This window comes from Alligator sinensis, unplaced genomic scaffold, assembly GCF_000455745.1.
Source record: "Alligator sinensis unplaced genomic scaffold, ASM45574v1 scaffold505_1, whole genome shotgun sequence".
NCBI classification, from domain to species: domain Eukaryota; kingdom Metazoa; phylum Chordata; order Crocodylia; family Alligatoridae; genus Alligator; species Alligator sinensis.
Genome location: NW_005841940.1, coordinates 1,047,595 through 1,074,380, shown reverse-complemented (window position 1 = coordinate 1,074,380; position 26,786 = coordinate 1,047,595). Strand labels below are relative to the sequence as shown.

The window sequence follows — 26,786 nt, the reverse complement described above, 5'->3', positions numbered from 1 at the left end:
TGCAACTCAATGTCTTCCTGCCTGCCCTGCCACTCCTATTTTCTTCCTTGCCCACCCATACAATGTGTAACCTCTCCAACCCTGGATTAGTGCAAAAAAGCCCTCACTGAAGAGCCGCATCACTTCTGGCACTGGTGTGTGAGGTGTGCTTTGCAAAGGGAAAACTGGTTTCTCCCTTGGTTTGGGCAGAAGTCATTAGTGATTAACTATTCTGCTTAAATATTGAACTCCTATACCAGGGTGGGCAAAATGCGGCCCGGGGGCCGGATGCAGCCTACCGGGACATTCTATCCAGCCCATGGGGCCCCTAAAAAATTTAGAAAATTAATATTTATCTGCCCTGAGCTGCCTGTCGTGCGGCCCTCAATGGCTTGCCAAAACTCAGTAAGCGGCCCTCTGCCCAAAATAATTGCCCGCCCCTGTCCTATACTGTGGCTGACACTGAAGTCAGGTGTCACTCATTACTGATCCCTGGGCTGGCCTCTTGTTATTGGTTTCCTCCCATTAACAATACAGAACATCCAGCAGGAGATGCAGGAAGGTGCAATCTGTAGGGTGGGAGAAGAGAACTTCTCAAGCTGAATATTTCCAAGGCTGGGTTGGGTCAAATAGGCACAGTCCTGTAGGCAAGCTTCCAGCCCCATGCTGACTTGACCTTTGAGCTCTTTGGGATGTGAACACTATCGTTGTGATGCTGCGAGCCACATAAAGCATCTGTTGAACACTGGTAGCACCTACTTCTCAAGCTGGCCTTGGGTTTGTTCCATTGTAGAAGTGTACTGGTAGAAAAGCATTTTTTCCCCTCTCCCTTGGTGGGCTGCGTGGGATGGCAAGGGGGTCCAGGAAACGGGTCAGTCTCTGGCTGGGCTGTATGAGATGGAAGAGATGTTCCCTCTCCTGCTCCTTGCTTAGGAGCTTTTTGGCAGCACGAATGCTGCATATACATCAGATCACTCAGCAGTCCAGAACGGATCTAGCTGCAGTTACTGCAGTGCAGAATTGAAGGCATGAATTATCTCCCTCCTCCTCTTCTCCGCCCCCACCTCCCAGCCTCGCATTCAGACTGGCTCTCAGGATAGCTGTGTAAGGCCAGCTGGCTGCAGTGCTGACAATAGTGCTTTGGTGCCTGGCAGCCTTGGACTGCAGGAGGCTCATCTGGGAGCTGAGCTTCAATGGCAGTCCTGGCTAGCGAGGAGTGGGGACCGTTTGCAGGCAGAGGTTGTTTTTTGTCTCATGCACAGCTGCCTGTACAGGAGGATGATAAAGTGTGACACAATGCCTGTTTGTTTGCAATAGCCAGGACCCTCGTAGCCCGAATTGCAAGTAGGAAAGAGACAGAGGGGGAATCCGGAGACAAACCAGCGGGGGAATTGGGAGCCGTGACGTCGTGTCTTCCCTCCTGTGCTGCTGCAAGCAAGGGAAGGGGAAGTAGAGGAAAAGGAGAGACTGACTGAGACTTGCGACTGACCTTCATCCTGACAATGTGTCAGTCAAACACCCTGCAGGGACCAGATCTGCACGCAGGGAAATGGTGAGATGCTATAAAGCTTTATCTAACCCTCGTCCCTCTTGCTACAACCTCCGCAAAGTTAGAATTCATGTCCGGAGGCTACGTTCAGGGAACGGTGGCAGCAGCAGCTGTGCTGCGGAGCAGCACCCACATCTGGAGAGTCCAGGCCTGGCCAGCTCTGCTGGGGTCCCATCAAATAGGAGAGCCCGTTTCAGGTACTGTTCGGTGTTTTCCGCTTTGCGGGAACAGCAACCGAAGGGAGAAATGAGGGAGGGAGGGAAGATGGACAGAAGGAGTGACAGCCATCTGCAAAGCTTTTGTTTGGCCTAATTACTATAAAGCTCCTTATGAACTGAGTTGGCAGGGGAGGGAATGCTATTTCACAGCAAGGGAAACGGATGAGGATTTCTTTCCCTCTGGTCACCTTCTGATCATCAGGAGAGCAGAAAATGTAGTGAGGGGCTTCTCTGAGGCAAGGCCAAGACAGTGAGAAGCCAGGGGGTTTCGAGCAAGCTGCCAGGATGCAGCTCTGCAGGGATTGGTCCATGGCTGTCTGCAGTGAAGGTGGGGAGAAGGCAATGGGAGGGGAAAGTAGTACCTTGTCCTCAGAGCTCTTGGTGAGGCCAGCTGCCTTGCAAGGCTCTCAGGCCCTGGGAGGTGAGGATCAGTGGGAGGAGGACCCACAGGTTAACTGTCCCTTCCTATTCCTGTGCTCTAGGCAGGTCTCATCTCATGTAGATGAGGCCTGCTCTGTTTCTGCTGAGAAAACACTTCATCTTGGGTTTTTCTTTCACTCTGCTGCCCAGAATCTTCCTTTGTTTTGGAAGAAGTAGTGTTACTTACTGAGGAAATCACTACCCAGAGGCACAACAGAAATCTCAGTGGTGGCCATACCACTTGCACAGGTTCTGCTTTAATCTTGCCCCGTATCTTTAGAACAGCAAGTTGACAAGACTGTATTTCCCTTTCTAATCTCCCAGCTCCTTTCTCTCTGGGAGAGAGAGGCAGAGCATGTTACAGCTAACTCAAACAGTTATATCTATTGACTGATTGATTGATCGATCGATCGATCGATCGATAGATTATATAACTGCTTGAGTTGGCTGTAACACGCCCTGCCTCTCTCTCACACCCTAGTAGTTGCCCAGCAGACCTGAGTGCATGTCCAGAGGACTTCAGTCTGCTGACATGTCCTGAGAAGCGTTGAGAACAAAAATGGCTAGGCATTGCCCCCCAGGGGACTCTCCTGGGGAAAAAGAGGGGAAGAAAATGGTTTGCCCAAAGAAGACCCAAGCAAGGTCTCCTAATGGGATGTGGAGCGTCCTGCTGAGTCATTCTGGCCCATAAGACACAGGCTACTGGTGGCTGTTTATACAAAATGAGTTTGTAATGTAGGTGTCTGGCCTAAGACCAAAAAATAACTCTCCCAGTTGTTTATGAAACCAAAGGCTGATTGGGCTGTGCAGCCTGAATTACCACACTACCCAAACAGTGTATGAGTTTCATCCTTGTATCATCTTTCTAGGACTGAGGTGCCCTAGAATGATGTAAGACCTGAGAGGTGCCTTTTGCCTTTGGCACTTTGGGCACAATGTGCATGAACTCACAAATACCACTTGTTTGGCTCTGCAGAGCTAAGAACCAGGCCACATGGGGCCTGATATTTCCTGAAGTCAGTTAGTGTCCAGCAGGCTGATTCCAGGCATATTACAGTTTGACCCTCCTGCTTTTTGTGGTCCAGCATAGGACTCGGGCACAATATAGTCAGGGTTCCTCCAGCTGGCGAGCTGTCTCATGCTGGTAGCTTCTGATGTTGCCCCCTATTTGGAGGGACTACCAGAAAAGAAGAATGGTAGCAAGCATGAGTTCCTCCCACTGCTGCTGCTGCAAAGGGAAAGGAGAGATGTGTGTTTAAATTTCCCTTTCTCCCAGGGGTTGTAGCTCCTTCCCAACAAGCAGTGTGAGCCCAGGATCTTCTCCAGCAGTTGCAAGAGGGAACAGCACTGTAGGTGGAACTTAGAGCCAGATTCCAATCATCCTACCCCTAACTGAAGCCCTGGAGCCCCACATCTGGGACATCACTGCCCTGGGCTTGTGGGGTTCTTGCACTGCAACTTGTGTTCTTTTCTTGACTTGGGCCTAACCCTCCTGCACAAAATAGGTTTTATTCCCAGGCTCCTGAGCCCTGGGTTCTCTGCTTGTGACCTTTCTACCTCTCCCAGCATTGGAGAGGTTACATGCCTGTTTCCTGTCAGGTAGAGCCGCTTCATCTTCAGAAATCTGGGAAGGAGCTGGTTTCTTCCTTCTCTGGTGATTCCTAGCCTACCATTCATGTTACGCTGCCAGTTGGCCTGGTTTTCACTTCTCTCAGACCTTCGTCAGTACAAAATGTGTTGTAATTCTCCAAGTCTTCAGACCATCAGGAGGGTATACTGATCCTGTGTTTTGGGTGTCTCTCATTCAGGGGTGAGCTGACACTATTTGGGAAAGGGACAAGTTTGAAGCCAAATAAAGGAGCAGGGATGTGCAGAGGCAGTATGTAAATGTAATGGACTGGGATAACCACCCTGGCTATGAGGAACTGGTGGTTCTGGTGCTGAGCAGGCTGACCCCCATGTGTGTCATCTTACAGGTTGCAATTCCCCCAGTTGGCCCTGAGGCGGAGGTTGGGCCAGCTCAGCTGTATGTCTAAGCCTGCTCTGAAACTCCGTTCTTGGCCTCTGACTATTCTCTATTACCTTCTGCCTTTCGGTGCTCTTAAACCCTTGACCAGAGTGGGATGGAGGCCTATGAGCAGGGTAAGTGTGATCAGGTCTTTACCGTGCTTGGTAACAATTGTGTGGGTGACTGTTCTCTTTCTTACAATGGAGGGGCATTGGCAGAAGAGGAACGAGCAGGATGATAGGCAGTATTAAAGCAGCAAGCTGTGGTTCATGTTTCCCTCTCCCTCAAGCTTTTACTTTATCTGTTTGTTTGGAAGCATCAGGGATAGTGTTTCACAGACAGAGGATGAATTTTCAGTAGCATAGAATTTGCATATGGACATTTACTGAGTGGGGTCCCAAGTGGGAGAAAATTGATGGAAAATTCATTCAGACAGTTACACCCACAAATATTAGAGCTGGGGTAAGGCAGGCCAAGCCTTTTGCAGACATGTTCATGTGACCTCTCATCTGCTGTAACTTGTGCGTAAGAAGGGTTGTGGTTACTTGTTCCTTAATTTTGTTCTTGGGTGCCTGAAGTCTTAACTGTTTAGATAACATGTGAATGCAAATGCTCCTAGCTAAAGTGGGAGAATGTAGGAAGCTTTAACCCATGGATGTTTCTCTGTATACAGATCATTACAATGTGCAAATAGCACTGAAGTTTTTTTACTGCAAACTTCAACAGCTGTGCCAGCTCTTAACATTTACGGCAGCTAATCAAACACCATGAACCTGAAAAGCCAGTCAGTTTTAAAAAGTGAAGTAGGCACCTTCAAGAATTGTGCATGACCCCAAGTTGTTTTGCCAGCTTGCCAGTGGTTTTACAATCACACATTATTAAAAAAATCAAAACAAAACCCTCTCCCATGACTGGGAGAAATCCATGAGTTGGTTCCACAGGAAAACCAGGAAACTATCTTTCTGCAATGGCTTTCAAATGCACAGAGTAAACAAGCTAGAAAATATTTCTGTCTAACCCTTCACTTACTGTGATCTCGGGTGTTGCTTGTTTAGTTGGTTTAAGGTGTCTCAGTCTGAAGTAAGGTTAAGTTGGCAGTGTCTCATTTTAAAGTCACTGGTTTTTATTTCTAGGCATCAGCCATTAGTGGAGGTGGTGATCTGTGAGTGAAATAAATGCACCTCATAGAACAAACAAGGTAAAAGACCACCTCTTGGGAAGCATGAACTGCTGTTCATATTGACCGCTGCTTTCTGCAGATCCTAACTAGGATGGATACCCTTGCCACAGGGAGTAAATAGCTTCTCTTTGGCTTGGGAAAGAAAAGAGAAACCTTTTCTCTTGGAACTGGTACTAGCTAGGTTCACCATTAAGTAAATTTCTAGCAGACATTTGTAGATAAGTGTTCTCTTTGCAAAACATATTTTAGAGGGCTCTCTCCTCTATGTGTGATTAAAATATGCTTTTGCAAATTGTTGAGTAATAACGGATACCACAAATCGCAGGTGAGTGATCCTTGGAATGGCCCAAATGGTAAGGCCTGGCATATACAGTCTTGTAGCCATGTTGGTTAGTGGTATTTTTTTTTAAACCAAAATAGTTGCACTGGTGTAAGTTATGGCAAGTATAGAGGTGCCATATACTGGGATAGCTGTTCCTTTTCATGTAGGGAAAAGAGGATCAGTGGCCTTTATACTCGTGGGAGAATGGGAACCATGTAAGGAAGGACTGCACTGCTATAATTGTACTGGCATGATGAGAAGAGAACAACTAGTGTGTAGGATTAGACGGGAGTGTGAGAAGTGCTGAGATGTAGGGGTGTATTCTGAAGTGGGGCTCCTTTTGGTTGTTCACAAAGACAAATGGGGTAGTCTGCTCAGCCTCATCTCATCAGTGCTGTACTGGAAAGCTGGAAATGTGCTGCTTGTCTGCAAGCCTCTTAGGAGCAGTTTCCACTAATTCATGCCTGAAGCAGCAGCCTGAGTGGGAAGAGGGAGCCTGCACTGTGGCTGCCCTGCACCTCACTGAAAGGTGGCTTCTGTGCTGCAGTTGTAATTGGTCTGCACCTCTACCTTTTACCTAACTGCAAAAACATAAGCGTCAAAAAAGCCCTGTTAGAAAGGACTCCACTGTCCCTTCCCACATCTGGTGAAATGTCCAGATTTACCTGTTTTGCTTCCAGAGCAGGAGCTTATGTCGTCTCTCCTAGCATGTCATTGCAAGGGAGTGAAAGTGAGGTTCTGCTTCTGGCATACTGAAGACTTGAGGGCTAATACATGCTCGGTACAACCCCACTGAAGTCAGGGAAGCCCTAGCAGGGACACCTCTGTCCAGTCCACTTCATGGGGAAAGCTGAGCGAATGCCAGGGGCAGTAGAGAGAATAGAAGAGCAAAGCATAATCCCTCTCTCTTTCTCTAGGTTGCTCTGTACAAATCAGTACCAACACGACTGCTGTCACGAGCCTGGGGACGTCTGAACCAGGTCGAGCTGCCAACCTGGCTCCGGAAGCCTGTGTACAGCCTGTATATTTGGACGTTTGGTGTGAACATGAAGGAGGCAGCTGTCGAAGATCTTCATCACTACAGAAACCTCAGCGAGTTTTTTCGCAGGAAGCTAAAACCACAGGCCCGGCCAGTCTGCTGCTTGCACAGTGTGGTGAGGATGGGGATGGGAGAGAGGTTGCATTGTGTTTTAACTCAGAGAGGGAAGTTTACATTGGCTTGTAGCTTCCCTTCTAGTTTGTGTGTGGACAGGTGCTAAACATGAACTAGCTGCAGGCCAAATCCTGGGAAGGTGGGCTAGACTGGGCTGAATGGAGCTGTAGATCCGTCATTTGCTCCTACAGTTGCTGCTGTTCTTCTTAGTTACATATAGGCTATCGGGGTGAGGAATAACAATTGTTACTAGACTACTAGGTCAGTAGAGGGTATTTCCCCTGTGAGTTGTTCCATGTAGACTGGAGCATGCATTCTCATTGAAATAGAAACCTGTCTCTTTAGGGGATCATAATGATGTCCACTTTGAATGCCAATATGAAATGTCCACTTTGGTCCTTCTGGATCTCAGTTATGGGGTGCCCTGCTTACCTTTCCCATGTAGAAGGGGTTGGGTCTATCCCTGTGTGGGGTGAAGGTTTAACCTGGGGGGAAGAAAAGTGCAAGCTGCACACTGAAATGACCATTAAGGCTTGTTTTTCTTCCAACTACAATGGAGTGTGTTGAGAGATGCCTGGACTCCTAATGCTTTTCCTTTCACTGTTTCCTGTAGATCAGTCCCTCAGACGGAAAAATTCTCAACTTTGGACAAGTGAAGAACTGTGAGGTGGAGCAAGTAAAGGGTGTCACTTACTCACTGGAGTCCTTTCTGGGGCCACAGATCAGTCCAGAGGACCTACAGTTCAGCCAAAGTAAGCTTGCCTCGGTTGGTCTCTTAGTAGGTGTGCGCCTTTTCACAGTTTCCATTAACTGCAGGGAAATGATAAATCCTATTTGTACTAGGCTATACCCACATACTTTCAGCAGCAGCAAAAACAGCCCTGCTTCCTTTTGGCTTAGTGTGAGAAATAACATGGCTCCCTTTCTCCTTAGTACCCCTTCACTCTTGCCAGACTGTGTTTTGTATTTGCTATGATTAACTGCTGTTCCCATAGTGCAGGGGTTGTCAACTGGGGGTATGTGTACCCCTGGGGGTACTTGGACCAGTCCTAGGGGGTATGTGTGGTGGGGAGGGGACGGAGCACTGCTGCCTCCCAGGAGCAGGGTTTGGGTGGGGCAAGAGCAGCGACACCCCTCTGCAGGGCAAGAAAGCTCACATGCGACAGCCACTGCTACCACACACCAGCCTGCTGAGCTTCGTCGCCCCACAGAGGGACACCACTGTCCTCGCCCTGCCCCAGCCCTGCTCCTGGGAGGTGCTTCGTCCCCACCTCCCTGCTCCATGTCTGGCCATGCGCTGCCCCCTTCCCCCCTTGCTCAGCATCCAGCCACTGGGGGTACTTAGACTAAAAAAGGTTGAAAACCTCTGCCATAATACGTGATTATATTGGGGTAGCATCTGATGAAATGAGCTCTTGCTCATAAAAGCTTATACAACTCTTGATTCAATTAGTCTATAAGATGCATCTCTACTCTGTCCTTTATTGGGTTGATGGTGGCTGATTTCAGGGTTTCTCACCTTAATGACAATTCTGAGCTTTTGGTGTCAGACTGAAACGTGCCTGTGTGTCCAGTTAAGAGCTGTTATATTAGATCAGATTTTGGCAGTAGCACTGCAGCATAGAGACATCAGTCTCTCTTCTCTTAGGCCTAGAGCGGCTCGTCTCGGGTCAGGGCTTCAGAGACTGTGAGGAACTTTGTGCTCTTGTTGCTTCTGCTAGAGCTGTTCTGTGGTCAAGCGCTTCTTTCTCCAAGGCCATCAGTCTGGTGGTAAGATGGTTGGATAAACTTACGAGTGAGCAGCATGCCATGAAAAGAAACCCTTTGGAAGCCACAGGATTTTTGCAGCACTTATGAAAATACAACCAAACTATGTTTTCATAACCCTGGAGTGTTCCCCCAAATGTTTCTATCCCCAAATACTTGAGGTGTCTTTTAGACAAGCCCCTTGTATTCTGTTAGCTCCAAGCTTCTGCTGCTTTTCTTCTGTCTGGGAAAGCTGAGGTTCTTTAAAACTATTTGAATTCTTCAAGGACTGAACTTCCAAAATGTTTAAATTATATAGAAAAGGAATCAAGTTGCTTAAAATGGTGGGACCCCTGCATTGAAACACATCTGTTCAAGATTTCCTATTGCCACATCAATAAGTGTGGGGTACATTTAGTGCTCTGCAGTTACCATGGTCTTCTGAGTATTGCATATTTCACAGTGCACGCTTCTCATATGCAGTAGATTCTTTCAGGGGGTCCTTTTGTCCATTCTTTATAATTCCTTCCATTATTCTGTTGTTCCCTTGTAGCCTCCTCTTGCAACTCATTCCAAAATCAGCTCGTCACAAAGGAGGGGAATGAACTCTATCACTGTGTGATCTACCTGGCCCCTGGTGATTATCACTGCTTCCATTCACCCACTGACTGGAGAGTATCACACCGACGCCACTTCCCAGGTAGGTTCTTACCTCTGGAGACAGGAACACAGAGCAAGTGCTTTGGAAAGTGCAGGCAGGGTCTGTTACTGAGAAAGGCACAGAACTATGTCTTTGTGATGTGCTTGCAGAACCAGGAGTGAGCTGCTTGTTGCACACATGAAAATCCTGAGCACCACCCTAATAAATTTCTGGGTTTCAGAGTCTTGCCCATAGCTTATCGTAACTAGTGAGTTGAGTAACTCGGTCTCCAAACAATCCCAGTTCTCTCAGTGTATGAAAACCTGACTTGTTTCCATTAAATTTCTTACAGTGAAGATTAAGAGCTTGAAAATGTTCTCTCATCACCTAAATGGGGAGAAGGAGCACTCTCCCTTTCCATATCCACAGAACAAGCAGCAATCTAAGGCACAGTCTCTAAGGCTGGCAAAGGGGAGTTTCCTGGAGGGGGAATGTGATGATTATGGGTAACTCGGTCTTATGGAGCCTGTGAATATGTAACTAAACAAAGTCACTTGATTGGAGTCACAGCTGGGAGGTTTTACCCACAGCCCTACTCCTCACTTTACAAATAGACACATCCTTCATTCAGCAGATGCTAGTTCTTTTATTCTTTTTTTTTTAATTACCTAACAACAAAGAAAGGATTTAGACAAGATTTCAAATGCCCTGTGAAAGAGAGAGAGACTGAGAGCTGGCATGAGTCTCATGATATCTGTCAAACTTTAGACTGAAGCTGGGGTTTCAGAGGGAAATGCTGCCAGGAGATCCATTGTAAGTGCAACAAAATACAAAAATGGCTTTAGCTACAAACCTGCTGGCTCTGGTGAAACCTAATGACTGCTGTATATGTTCTTCTGTACTATGAGATAGGTTGGAAGCCTTTATAGTTTCTTTTGTGGTACACTTTCTTTTTGGATCCTAGGCCCACTTTAAGCCTTTTGTTTCCTATCTGGTGAGCTGCCTAGCTTATTTCTGCAGTACTAGAGTCATTTCTTCATGCTTTTGCAGGACTGGAAGGGCTACAGATCATGGCTTTCTTCCAGTAGTGCTAGAGATGTGGTCCAGTGATACTATTCATGTAGATAAAAAGACCTGTTTTGTTTCTTAGCACTAGAACCATTTTGCATAGTTACAACCCACTAGGACCAGAAAGCCCCTTGTCCAGTTTGAGTTCCACCTGAGCTTGTTGGGTGGCAGTGATATTGTCATGTTCATGCTGATTCTGTGAACATAGATGAAGATGCTAGACTCAAATACTGTGGCTGAGCAAGCGGCAAAGCTTATTAGATTTATACATCCTTCTATGGCAAAGTATTATTAATGACCAGGGATCCTGGTTTTCCCTGATTTAAAAAAAAAAAAAAAAATTGCAAATTCTCTGATAAACCCCCCCCAAATCCATTATTAAAATTGAAGGCTCCCCCACAGAACCTCCAGCCTTGCTGATGCCCCTTGCCCCCCACCCACAGCCCCTGCTCCCCCAGCCCTGGCAGAGGGGCCCCCAGTTGCCAGAGCTATGGGGCCAGGGACCCAGGTCTGCAGCCCCCTGCTCTCCATAGAAGGCAGCAGCTGCTGCAGTGGAGCATGGAGCTGACTCCCCCCTGCTGCCAGCTGTGGGCTCAGGAAGGGGGTGGGGCCAGCCTCCTGTCGCAGCACACACTCCTGGGGGATAGCGGGGACCCATGCCCCCTCAGATCACTGTGCAAGGCTGCCCTACTGCCCTCTCCTGAGGCCCCTGCAGCCCGCAGGTATGACCCAGTGCTGCAGGGCAGAGCGCGGTTGCACAGGGAAGCTGCTTGCTGTGAGCTCTGCACTGCCTTAGTGACATCTCCCACACATGCAGCAGCAGGGAGGGGCACAACCCTGCTCTGCCACCCATGCTGCCTGCCTCCCTCCTCCCCCCCAGCGTTGCCAGGGTATTATGGAGCTCACTGCAGCACTGGGTTACATCTGCTGAGCTGCAGAGGCCCCAGGGCAGTAGGACAGGAGCCTGCAGTGTGCAGCCCACACCTGCCTCTGTCCCCACCCTGTCCACAGATCTTGGGGGCATGGGTCCTCCCTCTGTCCCTCCAGTTCACGCAGTGGCAGGGAGCTGGCCCCATGTCCCCTAGATGAGCTGCCCATAGCCCTGTCCCACTCCTGGCCAGGGCCGTGCATTGTGGCCCTGGGCCCCAAGCTCCACACCCTGCCTGGCTGGGCAACAACCTCAGCCCTGCCCAACTCCCTCCCTCCCTGTGGGGCTTCTGCCTCCCCCCCACCCTTACCTGTGGGAGCTGCTCCCCAGGCTGCCTGGAGCCATGTGCATATATATGTACATGGCACCCCCTGCCTGATGGCCCTCCTCCTACTCGCTTGCAAAAAGTGCTTGCTGTAAAAGCCACAGATTTCCCTGCTAAAATGGGAAATCTGCATTTTACGCTGTTTCCCCCCCTTCCCCCCCACCTAAGAAACCAAGATCCCTGTTAATGAGCTATTTAGTAGGAATGTTTTCCCTTTCATTTAACCCTTCAGCAGGGAGCCAGGAGCTTAAATATTCTGGATGATAAATTAGGCTCCGAGCAATGGCAGATATTTTCAAACAAATCTAAACACAGATTTTGCCTCCTTAGGGGAGTGTTGGGCAGATGAGGAGCTCCTGCCATGGGATAACTGATATTTAAAAGTATGTTCCCCATTGGTGGCAAAAGTGAAGAGGGATTCAAGCACCTTCATACTAAGGAGCATTCTGATAATTTTGAAAAGTTACAGGTGAAAATGGACTTGATCTGTTCAGTGCTAGACTCATTGTAAAATAGTGTCATGATCTAACTGTGTTTGGATGTGAACATAGGTGCTGAGTCCTTAGGTGCTCCAGGGCTCTGTTTGCAGATGTTAAAGATCAAGCACTTTTAGAGATTTAGTAATCCTCAGTAGGCCCTTAGCTGGTGAATCTAGATTCTAGAACTCCAAATCTAACTTTGTCACATGTTTCTGCCTCTGACTGGTATATGTAACATCTTAAGGAAGTACAGATGTTCCCAAATGCTTTCCATAGGGTTGCAGGAATTCTATGTGGGAATAATGTGGATTGCCATTTAGAGTTCCCCTCTCTTCAATCACTTCTGTCTCAATACAGCCCTTTCAGATGATGTGAACCCTGCTTGTTGTTCTTTGTGAATTCTCTCAGTTCTATTCAAGTCCTCCATTAGGGCTGCTCTAGAGCAGAGGTTCTCAACCACTGGGCCGCAAAGGGTTGGTTGCCAGGTCGTGGTACAAGCCCCGCATCTGTCTAGCCGGGCAAGTGGCTTCTGCTGTAGGCAGTCGTGTACAAGGTTAAAACTGGGTGGTGGGGCAGCCCCTGGAGGGAGGCAGCCAGCTCCATGCGCCCCGTTTCACTCCCGTACTGGTCCGCAGTATAAAAAAGGTTGGGAACCACTGCTTTAGAGTAGTAATGTGTCCTAATCCCACGGCAGTTAAGATCTGCCAAGCTATGTTAGTCTTGATTCATGTGACTATGGGTGCTGTCAGATATGGAAAAAAAACCCACCATGCTTTACTGGAACAAGCAGTGTGTTGGTTCGACTCTGCTCTGCAGCATCTGTATAAACCACATGCTTCATCCGGGGTTTTATCTAATAGCTTCATTCAATCAGCTACTAGATACAGGTGCCAAAAAAGCTCCATTAAAGCACCCGATCTGTACAGACTCTGGGTGAACTGGGTCCAGTTAATGCACTGCCTCTTCTAGGCAAGCACCGGGCTTGGGATGGGGGGTGCGCAGAGTTTAAACAGAAGTGCCAGTTTTGGGGGGGGGTTTCTGTCTGTACGCAGCCTAAGGGTGTAAAGGCTGGCCCAGGCTAGCCTTTAGTGACCTTGAAGCTGCAGCTTGATAAAGACTCCTAACCTTGCTCTTCCTATTTACTATAGGCTCCCTAATGTCTGTGAATCCAGGGGTTGCTCGTTGGATCAAGGAGCTATTCTGCCATAATGAGCGTGTTGTCCTCACAGGGGACTGGAAACATGGCTTTTTCTCACTAACAGCAGTAGGAGCCACAAATGTGGGCTCTATCCGCATCTACTTTGACCAGGTGAGTGGCATGACAAAAAATCAAGCTTTGTTTTGAAGGTCAGGGATACTGTCTCTCTAACGTAATGAAACAAGGCCACTTAATGAAACTAGGTCCATCTTTCCTTTCTTTGAATTTAGCAGCAAGCTAAAATTGAAACTTGGATGATTTTTAAGCAGTGTTACTCTGTGGACTGGCGTGTGTGTTCTAGGACCAGGTTGAGGCATCTACTCTGTATAGTTTCTTGACTCCCCTTTGAATTGCAAGTTACTGCTTTGAAACTAGCCCTGGTAATGAATAGAGGATACTGAAATGCACACGTGACAGTCTTTTTCTCCCCTCTGCATGCAGGACTTGCATACTAATAGTCCACGTTACTCCAAAGGCTCCTACAATGACTTCAGCTTCATAACCAACAACAACAAGGAGGGCATCCCCATGAGGAAGGGAGAACACTTAGGCGAGTTTAACCTGGGCTCAACCATTGTTCTCATCTTTGAGGCACCCAAGGACTTCAAGTTCCACCTCAAACCTGGACAAAAAATTCGCTTTGGAGAAGCCCTGGGGTCCCTATAGGAACTGCCAGAGCAAGAGGATTTTATACATGGAAGGACTCAGCTGTACAAGGAAATGTTTCACTAAACAGAAAATATCACTCAGCAGGACCTGGGTGAGGGAAATAACATGCATCACTGCTCTGTTAAACGGGGAGTGTGCACCCTATAGTGCATACCCTTGCTGAGTGCAGTAAAATAATCGGATAATTCATATACATATCAGATACAGACGCCTTTAAGAATGTTGACCAGGGAGGTTCCTGTTCCGCCCTGTGCCTGAAGTCTTTCATGCTCTCCCCCACTTTAGCCTGCCGAAAACTGATTACATTTACAGAGTATGTAGCTCCTTACTGGGCCTGCTCAGACTCTGTAGTTGCAAGGGGGAGGGATGAAGGCAGAGAGATTAGTATATTTAAAGGGACACTGACAGGTTGATCAAGATCTAAAATTTCAGTTCTGTAAAATCTGGGTTTCAAACTATCTAGTATGTCTTCCCACATTTATTTTTCAGAACCATCATTCAGCATCATGTTAATACAGGACAGCCATAAAGTCTAAACTGGCTAGTATAGTTTCATTGGCCAGACTAGGAGAAGTGCACAAAACAACATCAGTATTGGTGAAAGCAACTTAGACTCATTCAGTCATAACAATTCAATGTATTAGCAACAGATATAAAGCGTTCAAAAGTTCATAACCTGACACTGTCCCTTTAAATTGGACTTTGCACTGTATTTTTAACCTGAAAACACTGTGTCTACATTCCATGTGGTCAAACTGATTATCATACTCATCTTTTTTAAGGATTTTTTTAAAACTTGTGGCAGTCAGCCCCAGCCACTCTATCTCCACCTCTGTGGTTTTACTTAGTTATTCCAGGCCTTAAGGATTTTTGTTCATGTGGCTGATACACTCATCCAATGACAAGCTGTTGCAAGAGAAGATTGTGACAGGAAAAATAACACTTAAGGGGTATATTGCCTTTTCAGTGCTTGGGGTGTTTCCATCAGAGCCCCCTTGTGCTTTACATTAGGAAGGCAGCCAAAGTGTGTGTTCCCCTTCTGCTATTCATGGGATGTTGCTTTTTTTGTTGTCATAAACTGTGGGATCTGTCACTAAGTTCTGGGTGGAGGGATTTCTTCATTTATTAAACACTTTGAAATACTTCAGGGCCTACTGTTAGTGCATGGATTGAAATACCACATGCACTGACTATATTCAAAACCATTGTGAATTTTCAGAGCAATCTCAGGTTGCTCCCCTGGTGCACTAACCTGCTTTTCCATCCAGCAAAGAACTTGCAACTATTTATCACAGTAGAAGAAGCCAAACTTGTACTTTTTGCCCTCAGACCTGGTAGAGAGATGCTGGGGCTGAGAGCTCTGTTCTGAAGCTTCATTCTGTTGCAAACTTAAATGTTTTTGTAAATTCATACCAAGGAAGATTAGAATGGAGATATTAACATTTCAGCCAGTCTGTGAAACATGACACTAATACTTGGTGTGTTAAGCTTCTTGTTGTCAGTAATGGGATTGACAGCAACTGGTGCCAAAAGAGTGGAGAGATACTCACTTTTAAAGCAATGTTATCATCTATTCTAAAATAAATTCTACTTGGAGTCCAGGAAATCAAATGCCTGTAAGTAACTAGGCCAAGTGAGGGAATTAACTCAAACTCCTGTCTGAATGTGTTCCACGCTGGCTTGAGCTTCAAGGGCACACATGCCACTGGGGCACTGGATGTTTTACTTAATCTGCTGCTACTTTAAGGGGGTCTTCTGACAAAAATGCTTCTTGGGAGTCTATACCTTCTTCTTGTTCCGTCTCCTTGCAGTTCAGCTGTGCTGAAGGAAAGTCTAAACTCCCCCTGGGCTGTGCAGAAAATAGAAAGGAATTTTGTTGTAAGTGTGCAGTTGGTCAAGCCCCTGTACATATAGCTTCCTAGTAGGGAAGAAGAGATGATGTAATCTGTTTGCTAACACAGCCTGACAAATACTTACCATATGATCTTGACTGTTTGATGCACAAGGGGAGGCAGGGGGGTGGAAAAAAAGAATCCTTTGGTTCTAAGTCAGTCTTTCCTCCTTTTCTATGGGGATGGTTTTTGTAGAAGTTTGAAGTGGCTCTTAGCAGCCAGCCACCTTGTTTAAACCCTTTCAGTTAGCAAGTTAGCTCCTGTATTAGTGTATCACAACAGTCTGGTTTCAAATATGCGGAGATTTAAAAACAAAAACTTGAGGGTGTGAAGTGCATGAAGACAGATATCAGCCCCAGGGGTTAAAGCTGTCACTAGCCTCTTGCAAATTCCAACTTGTTGGACCTGTTCCAGTGGGTCAAAGGAAGGAAGACTGAATCTCTTCCACCCACCCCCTCCACTGGGGCTTAATTGCCTCTGGGCATGGCCAAAGCAACTCTAAGCTTTAATTTCTCACTACTTGGCATCATCCTCCATAGTATCTGAGGGCCATGGTTAGGTTAACAGTGGAGAAGAGGGTGCTGCTGCTTACTTTAACATAAATCTGAAAAGAGGCAGATCATTCTGCACCAGGTTAACTCTTCATGGTAGTCTTCACACTGTAGAAGCCTGGCTGATGGCTGGGGAAGAGGAATCTTAGCCCTAGATCAGCACTGGTCATAGAAAGGGGAAGCAGAGTTCCTGGAAGGTACTGGTGATGCTGTGAATTTCTCCTACATGGAGAATCCATTTAATTTTTCAACTGTATCAGTAGCACGGTATTTTTGTATGTCAAAGTGTACGACTTATGAACATTAACTCATTTACCTGCAAAACATTTTGAATAAAAAGTCTTATACGTGTTGTTTATTGTCTTAAAATAGTAGGAGCAGTTTTGCTAGCCAGGTATATGTGGACCCATCACTCAAGTAACTTTGGGCTACTGTATGAATGCACATTTCTGAGCTATACAACAGGAAATTTTCCCACCTGTTTACAGTTGTGGTAAATGAATATGACAACGTGTTACATAAATTAATTTTTAAAACAGAAAAGGCAACTTTATCACACACACGTGCAAGGAGTTTTACATGAACTAGTGGGCCAGGCTTGGTCCATGATTCAGTGAGGCATAGACACTCAATATTGTCTTCCCCTGACAAGTCTGTCTATGTCCCCACTCCCCATCAGTGACAAAGCAGCAATCATCTTACCAGGGAACATGAACCACTCTTCAGAAGTTTTGGATTAATTACATGGCCAGAGCAGCACGAATGTCCTGTAGACGCATGACATAACTCTGTACTCTCTCTCTCCCCTCCAAGACCACTTTTGCCAGAGAGTTGATCCTTAGCACCAACTATGAAAGAGAGCAGGGAAGAGGAAAGGGCTAAGCTGGTGATTAAAGCAGTCCAATTAGTTCAGTTGCTAACCATGCCACCAGTCATTCTCATTACCTCCCCTGATTGATTAGGAAGCATTAAGTGATTGAACTGGGTTACACCTTCTGCAGCTGGGCTGTGGTTCTTCCCCCGCCTCAGATAATGAAATGCCATCAGAGCAGCCTGCAGCACACTGACATACCCAAGCTAGCTTGAATACTGGAAGCACTAAATACTGCAACATAGACTTCAGTGCAGCTTAGCTACTTAGAAATCTTGGGTGCACTTCTATAGGGTAGCACAGCTTGTGTCAGTTTTGCTGCTGCTAACCCCAGTCAGCTCAGGAAGTACAGCAATATCCCCAGATTTTATGGTTCCTTTTCCACTCTTACTCCCAGTGCCCCCTCTGCTTGGAGAAACAGTTTTCCCTCCTCACACCCCCTCCCCCCTTACTTTTGCTAAGCTCTCATGATGCTTCTATAACATTATGCATAGTTTTACAAGCAAGCAAGAGTAGCCCAGTCCTGCGATACCATTCAATTCTCTACTTCTATACAACAGCATCATGGGGCCAGTGTTTGCTCTGCCTTCTCCCCCGCCCCACGTACCTGCTCCAACTCTTCTTGAACATGCTGGACAGCCTCATGCTCCTCCGGCCCTGTGCCACCTGTACTCGTATCTAGCCACTTACGTAGAATCTGTGCTTGCCGCTGACATGACCTGAGAGAGTAAATCAAAGATTCCTGTTCAGTACAGAACTAACAATGCAAGAGAAAGGAAGGTACTTTGTGTCTCATGCCCAGCATTACATGCAGACATTGCTAGGAAGGTGCTCTGTGACTGCTCTTTACAGATTGCTTTACAGAAGAGATTTCTATTAAAAGTCAACTGTGTAAATGCAAATCTGCAACCCCTCAGGTTGGCTTGTGCCTGCCAGATGGGAGGCAAGCATGCAAGTGCCTTGAGTCCAAAATACAAAGCCTCAAACTCTCTCTTCAACTGCTATCTAACCCTCACTGGGCAAGCTCCCTGCATGCCAGGACACCTACACCCTGACAGGGCCAAGCAAGTAGGTGCCTAGGCCACACTGGAATCCAACTACAGAACCACATCGGAAGGCACTCTCAGATTCTAACCAAGCAAAAGATGCAGGAGGAGGTCTCTCCTTTTGGCCACAGCTCAGCTGTTAAAGCATTCACCCAAGATGCAAGCTCAAGCTGCAGGTTAGGACTTTCTACATCCACTACCTGACAAGTGAATGCTCCACAACCACGTAACTATTGGTTGGTCTGGGTCAGTTTTCAAGTCTCCCTATGGAAACTGCTCTGCTCTCATGGAATAATTATATATGTTGCAGCAAAGAAAGAACACAAGCACACACCTATATCCTAGTGGTTAAGGTATTTAATCAAAGAAAAGGGAGAGACTGGTTCTAGTCCATGCTCCAACAAACATAAGGCAGGGGGTACAGTGGCAGAGGCGTTAAGGTGCCTTGGCTACAGAAATCAACTGGAGCTTTGCTGCTGGCTTACGCTTAAGGCCAGCCCCAATGAACTTTCAGAAAGGTATTTGATTATTTGGACTGGGGAGTTAAAAGGGAGCCAAACATGATGCTAGTTACTCCCTTGTGTACCACTGCAGGCTAAGCATTGGCTCAGTTGCACCAATTCAGCTACAAAGTACTCAAATGATGCCCTTACTGACACCTGTACAGTGTTACTTCTTCAGTGTTTGCCCCAAGCCACCTAAACCAAATGACGAAGTGTAAGAAAGCAATGCTGGCTCTGCAGGGCTATAACAACCCCTCACAGGTCAGCAGGGGCAACAGAACAGGTCCAGAGCCCATGTTCAAGTAAGAGTGGAAAGGGGTCATTTTTAACAACTGAACTGCACCAACAGTGGCAATGCAGCACTGGACTGAGGCTAGAAGGGAAGGAATGCTACGCACTTGAGCTCCCGCTTGCTGTTGCAGTAATGCTGCATTTCCAGACGGATGTGTTGGAGTTCTGCTTCCAGCTCTACTCGCTTGGTTGAACTGCCTTGCCTTTGTTCATGTTTACCTGAAAGGAAACCCAAGGCGCACACACAATGACACTGCAAAGCTATGGTCTGTTTCCTGTGTCTACTTGTTAGACAGACAGTTGGGAACTCACCACCCTCCTGGATCCTTTTCATTATACCACCTGGCAATATGCAACCTCCAGCCTCTCTTCCCTTGCTAACAGCATTAGATTACGCTATGCCCAGCAGGAGCCTAAAGGAGCATTGACCAAGACCTCCAGTACTATGCATGTAATTCTCTAGGTTCTATTCTCACATGCAAGAGGAGACATGACACCCTGAAGCAGAGGCTTAGTACCAGAGTGTGTTTGTACTTGAGTTTTTCCATTAATAATTAAATGTGGTCTGCTCTAGGAAACCAAATAGCCACATAGCATATAGTCAATATCAAGCAGGATCCTCAGCCTAGTCCCACAGAACATTTAGATCCTGTCTTATGATTCATGACCATAGTGGAAACAGCCACTGATCACACTAGCCTGCAGCTCCAGGACACTCTCTACCTGGTAGGGATCACTTAAGATGGCAAATAATTGCCCCATGGGTTGGGCCTTGCTCCCTTGCCAGCCATTTTCCTCCAGGCAGTTCCCCTTTTCCTCAAAACCCCAAAGCTTGTTTACACAGATGTGCATATAAACATGCCAGCAATAACATCAGTTTTCTTGCTAGCTAGGTTGAACCTATATGTTCACATCCTTCTCTCTCCAGGAGCCCTGTGCCCCAATTAATTCTTCAGCATCCTGATACAGCTCTCCTTTCCAAAGCAGACACATACAACATTTTCCCCAACACTAGGGGAAGCACTTGTTGGGGGGACTTTGGTGGAGGCACAGCAACTGTAGGTCAGATCTTGAGACCTACCTGCAGGTTTGGGGCTTCTCTCTCTTCCTGTAAAGCCTTCGGGCAACAGCAGATGTGCCTGTGGGTTGAGTTGCACCATCTCTTCTCCTGCAGTGGCCTGCTGTGTGTCATGGGGAGTGGCTTCTGGGTGACCATTCAGGGATTTGCCTCTAATCTGCAAGGGCAAGAGAAGTGTAGGATGATAAAACAGTCATTTTGCCCTTAAACAGGGTAAAGCACAACCCCAGAGAAGGCCTTCCAGACAGGACCCTCCCCACTTGATGTAAGACACTAAACTCTGCTTCCAAAGGTAACTTTGTACTTCCTGGGTGTCCACAAGTGCCTCCCCACTGCCTTGCTCCTCAGGTACTATTTGTGGTCAGAGCTTTTCCATGGAACAGAAGGATTTCAGCTCTTAAAGAATCCCCACATCCCCATCCCTACCCTTTTGCCAAAAAAACAAAAACAAACAAAAAACAACCACAAAAAGGCGGCACTACCAAGTTGAGTTACTCTTAACTAGATTTCCTCAGCTTAACAGGCAGTAGATGCTGAACCCTTTGAATATTTTCCTCCCAGTCAGATGCCAGAATCAGGAACAAGATGTGAATTCTCCTGCAGTACAAATACACTTGCTCTGATCATGAGAACTGTTTCTTCAGACTGTGGCTATTGTGACTGGCAGGTGGAATGGAAAGGATCATTTTACTTTAAGAGCCTGCTGACTTAGCCTATTGCAGGTGCCAGGACAAGCAAAGAACAACTCAGGGAAGATGGGGGGTGGGGAGAATCAATAGGGAAACAGTAAACAAGTAACAAGCAGCCAGTCACTCATGGAGTTACTTTAATTCCTCCTCAAAACTCACCAGTTCTGATCCATGTCTCACACATGGCATGAAAGATGAGGGAGGCAATAGCTCAAGCTTTGGATTTGTCTGAACAGAATGCTGCATGACAGGTGTCCAAGATGGTATACAGGGCAATGGGGCAGATGCACGAAGGGGGCAGATGGTGTTTGTATTGCTGTCCATGTGAAGTGACAAACTATAGCTGCTTCGGTCTGCTTGAGTCGATGGCAGCAAGTTCTTGGCTGGAGCAAAATGTTTGTTCACAGCTGCTTGTTGCAAAGGCATTTCTGCTCCCTCCATTCTAGAAGGGGAAGTAAAGGGCAAAGTGTTGTTACATTCCAGACAGCCCATAGGGTCTCTTATCCTCAATGCAGGGTTGCCAAAGGGAAGCATAGTTATGGTTGCGTACAGAAGCAGCAAACCCGTCCTGAGGAGTCAACTGATCCCCTACAGTCCCCAACAATACTACAGCATCTGGCTCAGTGATCTGATCTTAATTCTGTGGCACAAGTTAATTAGAAATGGAAGTGCAATGCAGGAGCAGTGCAATTTCAAAGGAGGTGGTGGCAACCTATAGGACTCCTTCCCCCAGCACCCAAGGTAACTACTTCATTAGGCAGGTAATTCCCCAGTCACAAGACCAGAAGAACCAACAAAATCAAATGCATTTCCTAAAGCTGCTAGAAACACACCATTTGCACCAGGAGTCCATTTCTGCCTCTTTTCAGTCCCAGGACAAGAACTCAATCAAGACTTTGACAGTACAACCAATGGACAGGAGCACACTTCTCTGAACTGCAGTTTCTTTCCTTTCTCTGAAGCAGAAGCCATACACCTAATGTGAGAGCACAGTTTCAAAGCAAACTTAAACTAAGTATTTTTAATATATTTTTTCCTGCAGCAACTTCAGCTTCTACAGCAAGAGCAGCTTCAGCCCCCTCCTTTCAGAAGAAAAGTGATATGGTAACTAGAGCTGAAGTAAAGTGCTTCACGACAGTTTAAGTGCTGCCTGCCTCAACATCCTGAGCTTTACAAGTGTCAGAAGGGAAACATCAAAACTGGTAACTCTTTAATGGGCTATTCTGGGCTATAGTGTTGGGGGAGGGTGCAAGTGCTCGGAGAGTTTGAGGATGATGGTTACTAACATTACTTCTCCCTCCTCAGCCCTCAAGAGCCAACTCAGCTAAAAAAAGAAGAGGGTGAAGGGTTCTGGCTCATGCACTTAATTGAATTGTGGGTAAACATTTCAATGGCAAGGCCAACAGGTTCAGCTGTAGTATCTGCATCATGGGGTGAGGAAGGGCAGGGTCTAAGAGCACAAGAGCCAGCAAACACCCTCATGACTCAGACCTGAGGGTTAAGGTTGCAGAGCTGGCAGTAAGAAACGCCATCTGGCTTAGCAAGTGAGTTTCCATGTGGAAAAATCAGAGGTATACCAAAGGCAAAAGCTCCAAAGCCATTTTGCACAGAATTTTTTCAGAGCACAGCTGGCACTTCAGTTGTGTCACAGAACATAGTTTAAACTAACTTAGTCATTCCCTCACTGGGGGAAACTGAGCTCTTGGGAGCTGCTAGGTTAACACAATTGCTACATTACTGTCCATTTTGTAAGATGCCTGAAGCTTTTCCACTTGCTGTGGTCTTTATACTGTATAGAACCCTCCTATGCAAATCAAGATAGTCATAACATCATAAAGTGTGCTATTTGCAACAGGGTACATTCAGTTCATGTGACAAAAGCAGCTGAGTAGGGACAACAGTGGCCCTTATGCTTAGTTTCCTTTCCCCTGTTTTTAAAGTGTTCTTACCTAGGGAAAGGTGTTCCTAAGAGTTTCTCTCTCTCCAGAGATCCCAGCAGGAAGTCAGGGCGACGTGGCTGTAACCTTGCTTGGCGGACAGCATTTCTGGGAAAAGAACAAGAAGAACAGTTACCTAGACCCCCCAGGGACTCCTGTCCTGGGCTGTAGCAGCTTTGCAAAATTTCTACAAAGTCTCCTGAAGAGATGCATTAGCAAGGCTGTCAACGGCTTCAGAGGGGAAAACTTTCACAGAGGCAGAGAGAACACAGTTCCTTTTTCCCCGCAATGTGCAGGGGAGAGGAAAAACTGATCATCAGTATAAGTGGGACACTGACACTGCAGCCCATTCTTTCATTACACTTAGATTCATAGAGATTGCTGTCTGCCAAGCAAGATTCCACACTTAGCCCTTACCAGGAGAGTGAAAGGCTGTGAAGACTTTCAGGTTTAGTGCCAGTTGGGTTACTGTGTTCAGAGTTTCATGGTAGTAATATTTCTATTCCTATACTATTGGGCTCACACTCCCCTATAGGACAATTCTACCTTAGAGGTCCACTAGCTTACCAGCAACCCATTACCATACAGTAGGGAAGCACCTCTGGTAGACTATACTGGGCTAAAACTTCTAACAGTCGCTAAGGAAGCATGTAGTCACGAATCCTTTCATTATTCATGGAGAGCCACATGCATTATGCAGCAGTTTTAAGAGTTCAGCATGAGTAGACATATGAGGCAGTGTTAGGAATGAAGAAAACAGCTGGAAGTTCATAGTGGTCACTGCAGGACTAAGAAAGTGAACCTGAGCTGCAGTGCTAGGGACACAGGTCACACTCAGCTTTACACTCACAGCTCACTAAGAACAGAGTCCCCAGCAGCAAGGAGGAATGGAAGATCATCACTCTTCATGCGGCACAGACTCTCTGCTGAGTTTCCTCTTTCCCAGGAGCCACCGTCAGATGCAGGCACCTTAAATGTCACCCGCTTCTTTGGAGGAGGCAGAAGGGAGTGAGGTTGGTCTAGGCTCTTGCAGAGAGCCTTCTGTTTCCAGAGCATGGCACAACGATACACTGACTGGTGGAGGCTGTAGGCTGCCTGCCAAAACACAGAAAACAGCAGATCGTTTGACGGAGAAAGAAGAAACGCAGCACCACGCCACCCAGAGAGGAGGGTCCTGCAGAGAGAGGTGGGGCTTGGCAAATGGTCAAAATGACAAGATGGCCATGATATCAGCTCCCAGTGCTGGAAGCATCAGCCCAACTTGTTTCAGTCCAGTAGAGAAAATTACCAGCCACCACTGTAGCACCAGGACCAGCAAAACAGCCAAGGTATCTGACTCTCTTACAAACAGGGAAGCAAGCAGAGTCTTACCCAGGAACAGCAGCAGGGAGAAAGCTGGCAAGTCCCCCTCCTATCTGTAAGGCCACGTTGAATTACAAAGGCAACTGCTGCTAAACAGGAGCTACAAGCACTGACTGAAGGTACCTGACTCTGGGCATTTTAAAGGTCACTTCCTACAGTGCCCAGGGATTTTTCTTTACAGGTATTTTTGAATGAGTATTCTGGCTTCCTGGTGCTACACAGCTTCTCCTGTAGATAGACACAGCTGCAGAGCTCAGAGGTGCCTCTAGGGTCCTGTTCTATGGCTGTGACATCCATGTTGGAAGGGGGTTAAATGAAATGTAGACTATCACTGAGTTTGAGACAGCATCTGCCCCACTACTTGAACATACACTAAGGGAAACTTTGAGCCACACTGCAGACAGGCAAAGTTGTTGCCTAGCTGTGCTGTGCAAGCAGCTATAGGGCAGGGGGGAGTTCAGTTTCAAGGTTGCTAATTGACAGCAACAGTCTAAAAGGCTCCAACTGAGCTGAGCCAATGGACAGAAGGAATACTGCTAGGTCCATGTAGAACCTAAACCTCACCACCCCCCCTACCTCAGAAGCCAAGGGATCAGAGCCAGGTGCATGGAGCCAAATGGCAACATGCAGCCCCTTTACCTTTAGCTGGTGCTGGGCTTGAAGCTGTCCCCGGAACTGTTTCATGCCAGCCACATATCTCAGGATCCGTGTCACACCTTCTTTCAGCAGAGTGGCACGGTAAACTCCCACAGCACTTTCAATGCGGCCTTTCTTCCTCTGCCGCTCCTGGACAAACCCTAGCCAGGCATCAAACACCTGTAGGAAGCAAAGAGAAGGCCAGATTTCAGAGTGCTGCTACAGGAATTATCAGTCCTCTGAAGAGGGAACTTTTGGGGAGGCCAGGATAGTAGCAGGCAGAGATGCACTATGGCTATTCCTCCCTCTTGGGACAGAGGGAGATAGGGAGGCATGAGGAAGTCATCTGCGATTGGACAGAAGAAACAAATGCTTTTATTACAGGACAGCATCAGAGATCAAAGCATCCCAAAGCAGAACATGGTGGTCCAAGGAGAACCTACCTAGCACAGCTGAACCTGCACACTCTCAGCACAGATCCTGGTGTGCATCAGTCTAACACACTCCTTACCTTTGCCTGCAGGGAGAGTGACCAGTGCCACAGCGCCCGCACCGTCTCCTGCTTCTCCCATTGTTTCTGCACCAGCTGTCAGCAAAACAAATTGCACAGTGGCTGGATTAGCATTTAGATGCTGTATGCTAAGGGTCCTACCCCACTACTAATGTTAACCAGAGAGAGAGTGATTTGATTTACCTTAGGCTAAAGGGAAGACAATGGAACAATACAGCTATCCACTGTCCCTACTGTTAGTTCCAACCCAAGGGTCATACAAACTGCACACTGGGCTCTTCCTAAGCTGGGTTTGAAGGCATTAGCTTTACAGCTTTGAAAGCAGAAAGGGATTAACTCCTTAGCATGCAGGGCAGCTGTCCAACACCCAAAGGACACTTGTAATGACAACAAAAGGGCTGATGAATATAATTCACTAGGGGTGACTTTTTCCTTGAATCCTACCCACCATCAACCTGACAGACGTCAACCGCAAGTGAGCAAGGCAAACTTCACAGAAACTCAATCCTTTCCTTTCAGCTGAAAAGGTTATCCTTTGGTGTGAAAGCCCTGAGGTCAATGTGATGGGTGCATCTCATGCTAATGGAGATGCCTGGACACAGGAGGAGGGGTGGATGTCGTATACTTAGACTTCAGGAAGGCCTTCGATACAGTATCCCACCCCATACTGGTGAACAAGTTAAGAGGCTGTGACTTGGATGACTACACAGTCCGGTGGGTGGTGAATTGGCTAGAGGGTCGCACCCAGAGAGTCGTGGTGGATGGGGCGGTTTCGACCTGGAAGGGTGTGGGCAGTGGGGTCCCGCAGGGCTTGGTCCTTGGACCGATACTCTTTAATGTCTTCATCAGCGACTTGGACAATTGAGTGAAATGTACTTTGTCCAAGTTTGCGGATGACACAAAGCTATGGGGAGAAGTGGACATGCCGGAGGGCAGGGACCAGCTGCAAGCAGACCTGGACAGGTTGGACAAGTGGGCAGAAAACAACAGAATGCAGTTCAACAAGGAGAAATGCAAAGTACTGCACCTAGGGAGGAAAAATGGCCAGCACACCTACAGCCTAGGGAATGACCTGCTGTGGGGCACGGAAGTGGAAAGGGATCTTGGAGTCCTAGTGGACTCCAAGATGAACATGAGTCAGCAGTGTGACGAAGCCATCAAAAAAGCCAATGGCACTTTATCATGCATCAGCAGATGCATGACGAATAGATCCAAAGAGGTGATACGTCCCCTCTATCAGGCGCTGGTCAGACCGTAGTTGGAGTACTGCATGCAATTCTGGGCACCGCACTTCAAGAGGGATGCGGATAACCTCCTGGAGAGGGTCCAGAGAAGGGCCAATCGTATGGTTAAGGGCTTGCAGACCAAGCCCTATGAGGAGAGACTGGGGCACCTGGACCTCTTCAGCCTCCGCAAGAGAAGGTTGAGAGGCGACCTTGTGGCTGCCTATAAGTTCATCACGGGGGCACAGAAGGGAATTGGTGAGGGTTTATTCACCAAGGGGCCCCCGGGGATTACAAGAAATAATGGCCACAAG

The 26,786-nt window shown here is 47.2% G+C and overlaps 2 protein-coding genes across 21 annotated transcripts in view; one reads left to right on the top strand and one right to left on the bottom strand.

The window, feature by feature from the left end:
* The window catches only part of PISD (phosphatidylserine decarboxylase), a 35,253-nt gene extending 18,578 nt beyond the window's left edge, over positions 1–16,675 (top strand). For 2 of the 5 annotated variants that reach the window (XM_025199270.1, XM_025199269.1), the window contains exons 2-8: positions 1,297–1,725; positions 4,143–4,308; positions 6,594–6,830; positions 7,443–7,581; positions 9,129–9,275; positions 13,164–13,324; positions 13,655–16,675. In XM_025199270.1, coding sequence (XP_025055055.1) covers positions 1,529–1,725; positions 4,143–4,308; positions 6,594–6,830; positions 7,443–7,581; positions 9,129–9,275; positions 13,164–13,324; positions 13,655–13,879 — 1,272 coding nt within the window. In that variant the 5' untranslated portion in view covers positions 1,297–1,528 and the 3' untranslated portion in view covers positions 13,880–16,675. The remainder of the gene's footprint in view (positions 1–1,296; positions 1,726–4,142; positions 4,309–6,593; positions 6,831–7,442; positions 7,582–9,128; positions 9,276–13,163; positions 13,325–13,654) is intronic. The other 3 variants (XM_014518128.2, XM_025199271.1, XM_006019856.3) reach the window with 2 other exon arrangements.
* Positions 14,331–26,786, bottom strand: part of SFI1 (SFI1 centrin binding protein) — a 51,429-nt gene continuing 38,973 nt past the window's right edge. For 14 of the 16 annotated variants that reach the window (XM_025199244.1, XM_025199249.1, XM_025199247.1 and 11 more), the window contains 9 exons: positions 25,250–25,324; positions 24,742–24,918; positions 23,591–23,835; positions 22,753–22,848; positions 20,963–21,245; positions 20,118–20,271; positions 19,144–19,255; positions 17,804–17,915; positions 14,331–17,173 (listed from right to left, as the gene is read on the bottom strand). In XM_025199244.1, the coding sequence (XP_025055029.1) occupies positions 17,066–17,173; positions 17,804–17,915; positions 19,144–19,255; positions 20,118–20,271; positions 20,963–21,245; positions 22,753–22,848; positions 23,591–23,835; positions 24,742–24,918; positions 25,250–25,324 (1,362 nt within the window). In that variant the 3' untranslated portion in view covers positions 14,331–17,065. The remainder of the gene's footprint in view (positions 17,174–17,803; positions 17,916–19,143; positions 19,256–20,117; positions 20,272–20,962; positions 21,246–22,752; positions 22,849–23,590; positions 23,836–24,741; positions 24,919–25,249; positions 25,325–26,786) is intronic. The other 2 variants (XM_025199245.1, XM_025199251.1) reach the window with 2 other exon arrangements.